This window comes from Saimiri boliviensis, chromosome 2 (genome assembly GCF_048565385.1).
Source record: "Saimiri boliviensis isolate mSaiBol1 chromosome 2, mSaiBol1.pri, whole genome shotgun sequence".
In the NCBI taxonomy this organism is placed as follows: domain Eukaryota; kingdom Metazoa; phylum Chordata; class Mammalia; order Primates; family Cebidae; genus Saimiri; species Saimiri boliviensis.
This window is the reverse complement of record NC_133450.1, coordinates 121479675-121488449: the sequence shown is the minus strand read 5'-3', so window position 1 is coordinate 121488449 and position 8775 is coordinate 121479675. Positions and strand designations below refer to the sequence as shown.

The window sequence follows — 8775 nt, the reverse complement described above, 5'->3', positions numbered from 1 at the left end:
GGATAAATGAATGCATGAATTTTTCTTTTCTTTTTTATTTTTTTTCTTTTTTTCTCTCACCCAGATACTCATGTCACAGAAAATTCATGAATTTTTCAACACTTTGTAGTTATGAGATTTCTTTTTCTTTACTACTGAATTTAAAACAGCTTAAACATTTTACAAATATTTATTTCTGATAAACTCCTTTTTGTCATTTTGTATTCAATTCTTTAGGTAGTAAAAGATGAAGTCAATGAATGAAGTAAATTACACTGAGGTATCTGAATTTGTGTTGCTGGGACTTTCTACATTGACACCAATGAAGCATTTCCTCCTTGCTGTCTCTACAGTATTTTATGCAGCAATTGTTGTAGGGAACCTCTTTGTTGTGTTTATAGTAAGCTTTGACCCTCATTTACATTCCCCCATGTACTTCTTTTTAGCCAACCTTTCATTTATGGATTTTTGTTTTTCTACCTTAACAGTTCCTAAGATGATTTCTGACCTGTACTCTGGGCACAATACCATATCATTCCAGGGGTGTATCATCCAGATATTTGTCCTTCATGTCCTGGGTGGATCTGAGATGGTGCTACTCATAGCTATGGCTTTTGACAGATATGTGGCCATATGCAAGCCCCTTCGCTACCTGACCATCATGAACTCACAGATGTGCATTCTGCTTCTGTCTGGTGCTTGGGTTGTTGGTCTCATTCACTCAGTATCCCAGTTGGCTTTTGTTGTCCATTTACCTTTCTGCAGTCTTAATGAAGTAGATAGCTTTTACTGTGACCTTCCTTGGTTTATCAAACTTGCCTGCATAGACAGCTACAGAATGGACTTTGTGGTTACTGCCAATAGTGGGTTCATTTCCACAAGCACTTTCTTTTTATTGATTACCTCCTATGTCTTCATCCTGGTCACTGTACGGAAACGCTCTTCAGGCAGTTTGTCGAAAGCCCTCTCTACTCTTTCAGCTCACATCACCGTGGTGGTTTTGTTCTTTGGACCATGCATCTTTGTTTATATATGGCCATTTCCCTCAGTGTCAGTGGATAAATTTCTGGCTATTTTGGACTTTATGATTACACCCATCCTGAATCCTGCCATTTACACACTGAGAAACAATGACATAAAGATGGCAATGAAGAGACTGAGTAGTCAGCTCCTGAGTCTGAGGAATATCTCCTAAACATAAGAGCACAACTGATATCTTCTATAAGCACCATTGTAAACACATTTTTTTTAAGTTATGCTATCTTGAGACAATTTGTTGTCTTGGATCATGAACTCAGATACCTTGGAAAGTTATTTCAAGGTAGTAACTGATTAGTGAATACATATTTAATTCCTTATCTATGGGCTATTTTGCATAGTTTCATAACTTTAAAAAATAGAAAACCAAGTAGCTGTAGTACTAGAAAGATGGTGGAGCAAGAGCAAAGAAAAATCCCTTTGGTTCCAGAAAATCTTCTGAAAAAAAGGAAGGCTTATCAAGCCCTCAAAGGCACCCAGGCAAAGCAGGCATTTTTGGCAAAGAAGGAGCGGAAGAATGGAAAAGGGCTCAGGTTTAAGTGACTGGAATCATTCCTACGTGATTCTTGGCAGCAGAAAAGTGACAAGGTGCATGTAAGATGACTAGTAGTGCAACCTCACACCTTGGAATTGCCAGGTAAACATTCCTTGGCCTTTGTTGTATGCATTGAAAGGATTGATGGCATGAGTTTACTGATGCAGAGAACCATTGCAAGACTTTGCCTAAAGAAGATTTTTAGTGGTATCTTTGTAAAAGTCACCCCCAGAACCTAAAAATGCTACATATAATGGAACTGTATGTGACCTAGGGATTTCCAGATCTGAAGTTTGTCCAGGAACTCATTTTGAAACATGGACAAGCCAAGGTCAAAAATAAGACCATCCCTCTGAAAGACAACACAGTAATTGAGGAACACTTGGGTAAGTTTTGTGTCATTTGCTTGGAAGACCTCATTCATGAAATTGACTTTCTGGGGAAGCATTTCCAAGAGATCTCATGGTTCTTGCACCCTTTCCACCTCTCAGTGGCACATCATGCTACCAAAAATAGAAAGAAAAAAAAAAACACATGCTACCAAAAAAACATGTGTTTTTGTTTTTTGGGGAATTTTTATCAAGTATCTTCAGAGAAGATTATTTGGTGCTTTATCTTCAAAAATTGTAAGGGAGGGGTCAAAGAAAAGCCAGTAGCTGGCAAGGTGCAGTGGCTCACACCTGTAATCCCAGTGCTTTGGAAGGCTGTGGCAGGCGGATTACCTGAGGTTGGGAGTTCAAGACCAGCCTGACCAACATGGTGAAATCCCATCTCTACTAAAAATTAAAAAAAAATTAGCTGGGTGTGCTGGCACATGCCTGTAATCCCAACTACTGGAAAGGCTGCAGCAGAGTCACTTGAGTTTCTGAACCCACTGCCAATAGTGGGTTCATTTCCACAGGCACTTTCTTTTTGTTGATTACCTCCTATGTCTTCATCCTGGTCACTGTATGGAAACGCTCTTCAGGTGGTTTGTCAGAGGCAGAGGTTGTAGTGATCCAAGATTGTACCATTGCACTCTAGCCTGGGCAACAGTAGTAGATCTCTGTCTCAAAAGAAAAAAGAAAAGGCAGTAGCTTATGTCTTATGATAAGTACCTCTCATCACAGTCCAGTTCCAAGGAAAACATTGTTCTCTACATTGGCTGCCACCTCATCTGAATTCAGCACATTCCGTGGAGGAAGGAGTCCCACTTTGTTGTGTCTTCTATCCTAGGGTTTAATATTGGTAAATTAGTAGCTCCAGCATTTATACAAGGCTCCCTGAGAGTCCTACAGCAGTTGACCATGCCCAGGGACATAATTGAATCTGGAGATTCCTGGGAACTTGTTGTGAAAAAGACTTGAAATACACATAGGAAGAAAGGCACAAAAATGTTCACTTGTCTATGCAAAAAATTTCATATATATATATATATATATATATATATATATATATATATCAGTCATACTCTTGTGTGGCGCACATTTTAACTAGTCCATAGAACATTTTGAGAAGTCTTATGAACTTTATTCCATAGTGCCATATTTACAGATCTACTAATATATATTGATATTTTCTTCTGTTATTATGTTAGGAAGTATTCTTATCTAAGGGAACAATTGGTTCCCATCACAGTTATTACTTGGCAAACAGAGCAGTTTCACACTCTATGTTGATTCAAGTTTGCTAGTTTTTCATTTTCTTCCTTTATACTATTACCTATATTAATAAATGTACTCAATTGCATAAATTTTATAAGAAATTTAATTTGTTTTATAGAATATTGTGAAATATTCACATACACATAAAATAGTCAAGTGGACAAATATACTGTTAAATCGTCAGTAGTGCCTTGAATGCCTTTTTGGGATCTGGTCACTAAGAGATCAAAGATGGTCTTCTCAACCTTGAGTTTAATCATGACCTTTAAAAGTGTGCTGGTGGTAAAAAGTTATGAATTTAGATGAAATAGTCAAAGAAAGTAGAACTAGGCTAGGATTGAAAAATGTTAAAGAGAGGGATCTCAGATATAATCTTGTTCAGCAATGGATCCAATGCAGGAATAAACAGCACTGTATGTTCAAACATTAAGCAGCCTATTTTTTTAAACTTCCAGGTGGAAGAAACTGACCAGTACATAGAGTAATACAACGCCTTTTGTAAACTACCTATTCAAATTGAAATTGTATCCTTATAGTGAGATGAAATTTGCTTCCCTATAGCTTTCATATTGCATTTCTCATTTTATAATCTGAAATTATGCATAATAAAATATTTTATGATGGCTCCTCCTTTCATATGGGAAAACAAATATGATTCTATTATGTCTTCCACTTTTAGGGTTAAATATTTCTTTTGAGGCTAAACATATTGGATCTTAAATCTTTTTATACAAGATTACCCATCTTTATTGGTGAGACCAGGTCCCAATACATCAACATGGGTTTAAGATCTCTCAAAGTGATTGAGTGGTCAGTGAAAAAGAGAGACAAGGAAAAAGCTTTCCTTAAGGCTGGACCAGGGGAGACACCACATAATGCTGCTCCATGGATGTCTGACATTCCCCTGAAAACCTCAGTTTTTTATTGTGCTCTTTCAATAGGGGAGGTGGGGAGCAAGGTTATGCAAAGTTTCAGTGATAATTATACAAAAAGAATACATTTGCAAAAACTGGTGCACAAAAATCACAACATGGTATTATAAAAGCAGAAAAAATGTAAAGATAACTTTTTGTGTGTCAGCATAGAAATCGAACACCTTAGCAAGAATAGAGGTTAAACATAAACTTAGGATTATCAGCAAGAATATATTGGGCTCACAGCTACAGGGGGAACAGGATCTGACACAGGACAACCAGCCTGACCACGAAAACTTCAAGAGGAAGGGGGCTTCCATGCAGGCCTGGAGGAGCAGTGGGAGAAGGAAGACATTTACATGCTTATCTCCACAGAGACAGATGCCCCTCATGTGTCCATTTACAGGCTCTCTCTAAGGGTTGCATTCCCTTTCCTGGAATCTGGGTAATAAGCCTCTTAGTTACACAGCTGTTGATAGGCTCTCTGCAAAGGGAAGCCCATTTCATGCTGTCATCTCTCTCCAGCTGTCAAGTTATGTGGTTAGGCCCTTTCACATAGTTTCTGTTTTTACCAGAACAGTTCTGCAGAGCCAAAGTTACAAGTTGCAGCTCAGCAGAGCCAAAGTTAAAAGTTATAGCTCAGCAGAGCCAAAGTTAAAAGTTGCAGCTCAGCATTTCACGTTAACCTTCATTATCTCAAATATAATTGATACAGTAAGTAACAAGCATCACAAAGCAACTAACTCATTTTGGGGAAACCACATTCTAAGAGAATTTACAGGTTAAAAATCAACAATTTATTCTTGTTATTTCAGATAGCTTAGGTTTTGCCAATTCTTCCAGAAGCTTAGGGTTGCTCAGTCACCACAGAAGGATTCGGAGTATTCCCAGCACATCTTGAAATTTTCATCATAGAATTTTTTTTAAATTACTATGAGGCAACCTAAAATATCAGCCTAATTTTCGAATTCCTAGTAAATTCTCTAGCAACTGTTTCATGTATCATTAAATTTTTCAGGAGTTGCAAGAAAGGTGCATGCTTATCCATGTGGCTTCATATATTGGATGGACTAGGTCAAATTAACTGGAACCAAATTTGTAGAAAAATTTTTAGGTAACTATAGAATATATTATAATTTATTCAGATATTTGCATTTTGTATGTATCTTTACATATCAGATGTGCATTAAGCAGATTGATGGCAGTCCTCTGCACATAAGTGTTACAGTAGTCAGAAATTTTGCTTTGGAACTCGGTTCTCTCTGAAGGTTTAAGATTCTGGAATAGCCAAAAGCATATGGGAGCACTTAACAATCAAATTAAAAGTGGCCATACCTGTTGTACTGGATTGTGTTATGTGCTGAATTGTGTCTTTTCCAAAATTATGTATTGAAGTGCCAACCCCTCATACTTCAAAACATAACCCTATTTGGAGATAAGGCTTTTATTTTGAAATGGAGATTACATTAAAACAAAACTGTGAGGGGAGGGTCCTGACCCAATATGACTGGTGTTCTTATTAGAAAAGAAAGAGGCATCAGGAATATGTTATTTTTTAAGTGCCACTCAAGTTGAAAAACAAGTTATAAAATTGTATACCAAAGATATAAAAACAATTTTTTTAATTAAAAATGGTAGAGGCAATATTATGACAGACATGTCAATAACACAAAACTAAACCAAGTAAAACTGTGAAAAGAATAGGACTGATCTACTAAAAGGTGTTGATAAGTTATGTCCAATCTAAGGTAAAGTGGGCAACGTAATAAGGAAACTTCAAAATATTCAGTTAACCAAATCAAACCACAGTAAATATTTTGGGTATATGGATATATATTTTTCTAACTTCCTAATGGATAATATAGCTTTTTAAGTGTACACATAACTGAAAATACCATATATTTCTTCACAAGTCAAGATTTTTAATAAAGTAAAATGTTCTGACTTCAGTGCAATAAAAGTAGATACTAATTGATCAAAATATGACCTCTGGGGGATAAAAAAAATTATTCTAAACATTTTTATAAGCTCTCTAACTTCACCTAATACTCCAATAACTAAATAATTAAGAATTCTAAATTATTTCGTTATTGGAGTATTAACTAAAGTTGAAGAGCTTATAAAAATACAGGAACCAACAGCAACCAAGCAGATATCAAGAACTCAACCTTTTTTTACAACAGTGGCTTCATATTTTATACATTGACTTGGTTCTGACTTTTTTCTTCTCCTTCCCTGATTTGATTTTCCACTTAGTTGCTGTCGGTGTATAGATGAGATTGGAGACTACTATTCTAAGTGAAGTAACTCAGGAATGGAAAACCAAACGTTGTATGTTCTCACTGATATGTGGGACCTAAGCTATGAGGACAAAAAGGCATAGAATGACACAATGGACTTTGGAGACTTAGGGAGATGAAGGAAGCAGGGAGCAAGGGATAAAAGACTACAAATGGGTGCTGTGCATAGTGCTTGGGTGACAGGTGCACCAAAATCTCACAAGTAACCACTAAAGAACTTGCTAATATAATGTCACCACCTGTACCTCAATAACTTAAGGGAAAAAATTCCAAGCCAAAGACTCAGTGGGGCACCTAATCTCTCAAGTTGCCTGCTTGAGCTTTTCCCAAGTGTACTTTGCTTTTTTTAACAAGCTTTTACCTCTGCCTTGAACCCACCTCTGTCTCCTCAGCTGAATTATTTCCTCTGAGCAGGCAAGGACCCAAACTGCTGCACATTGTTGCACACTCACTGCTGGTAACAGTCTTACTGTCTCAGGGGTGGCAGAGGCAGGAGAAAATTCACGTATACATGAATCTGTATGGTTCAAACCCCTATTGTTCAAGGGTCAACTGTACTTACATACTTGTATTTTTTAACTTGAAGATGCACATCCTCATATTTATACAGTTAATGAATAAAATATTTAAAAGGCTTATATATATGTTTAAGAACAAATATGGCATCATTCTTAAAATATAAGTTACACACCATAAAATTCACCATTTGTCATAAATACATATTCTGCAATAATGTTCATCCCTACATTCCACAAAATATTTTGACTCATTACATTGATATGGTAGTTCCTACAGGACATAATAATGAGGAAGAAGGAAGTATTCTTTTGGAGGCCTTAGACATATTTGAATCAGATTGGTGATAAACCACCTCAGTAAAGTTTCTGGAGGTCCAGAGGTCACTATTGTACTGGTCTCTGGTAGACTTGGACATCAAGTGAGTATGTGACTTAAGCTACCCATTTTAACCTAGATACTGTCATACTCTTCAAACCAGGAAATTGAGAAATAAGAATAGCATTCTATCATCAAGTGAAAATGATATATAAGAAATCAAATTGAGCCGTTCCAGGGCTGTGCATGAGTTGCCTTAGCTTACAGCTCAGCACCTTCAGCAACTGCTCATTATTGAATTGCCTTCTCTCCCTCAATGCACACCTGTGGCTACATGGAGATTTCCTTATAACCAGTAGACAGAAAAAAACTTCGGCTTGAAGCTACAGATGGTTTTACGTAATATGTTGACATTAATTAGAAGTGAAGATCCACAGCTTTACACTTCCAATTAAGTGTTTATGTTCAAGTATTAATATAGTTAGTATTATGGTTGTGGTTCTACAGAACATCGGTAAGGAGAAATTCTATATCTGGGAAGAAATCAAGGCACTGCATTTGGTTGATACCTTGGTTTGGCTAGAAAGCCAGCATGAATCTATATGGATTCATGGACAGTTGATAATAGTTTGCTTAGATGGTCTTGGCTTAGAACAAATAGAATTGAAAAATGGGTGACAAAGAAGCCAGGGGAAGAATAATGGTGATAGACGTCTCAGACTGAGCACAGATTGTCAAATACATGTCTCATTTGAATGCTTACCAAAGGGCATCTACTGGAGAGGAAGCTTTATTAATAAGGTATATAAATTACAAGTCCTTTGCATGTTAGCCTATTTTTTCAGCCATTCCAATGCTTACTCAGTGGGCCCCTATATAGAGAACACATGATCAGGGTTTCAGGTTATGTTACAAAATCACATGGAATTCTTCATAAGCATTATCTGGCTATCGATGCTGATGAGCCTCTTGGATACTGAGCCACTAATATTACATGGTATTCTGGGAGAATCTGTTAGCCCCTTGATGGGAGGTGTATAAAACTGGAATCCTTCTATAGTGGAATACGTACAATTTTTGCCTCGTTGGAATAAACATGTATTCTGGATATGCATATTCTTCCTAACTATAATACTTAAGGTTGCATCACCATGTATGGATTTAATTAAGACCATATTCACCATAATGATATTCTGTACAAAATTGCTGCTCAGTAAATTTATTTTAGAGCAACACAGATGGAGCAATGGGCTTATCACCATAGGATTCACTGGTCTTAACTAATACATGATTACCCATAACCAGAAGGTGTAATAGTATAGTGGAATAGTGCATACTGAAGACTCCTATATGGCTCTTATGGTAGAGCAAAATCTTCATTCCCTAGATTTGGAAATGAAGATGTGACAGTAGGAGTAGCTTCTCTCACTGTTGTACCTAATTACTCACCAAAGTTTTGCTTTCCATTTCCACAGCTTTCATCCCTGTTGGGTTGCAGATATTTGTTCCTAAGGAAGATGTGTTACCACCAG

At 36.8% G+C, this 8775-nt stretch overlaps 1 protein-coding gene and 1 pseudogene across 1 annotated transcript; both read left to right on the top strand.

Moving 5' to 3' along the window:
• Positions 1-235: 235 nt before the first annotated feature.
• LOC141582759 (olfactory receptor 4F6-like) lies at positions 236-1174 on the top strand. The gene has a single exon (XM_074391681.1). The coding sequence runs from the start codon at positions 236-238 to the stop codon at positions 1172-1174; it is 939 nt and encodes a 312-aa protein (XP_074247782.1).
• Positions 1175-1407: 233 nt separating this feature from the next.
• On the top strand, positions 1408-1978 carry LOC141582757 (ribosomal protein uL30-like; annotated as a pseudogene).
• Positions 1979-8775: the final 6797 nt, after the last annotated feature.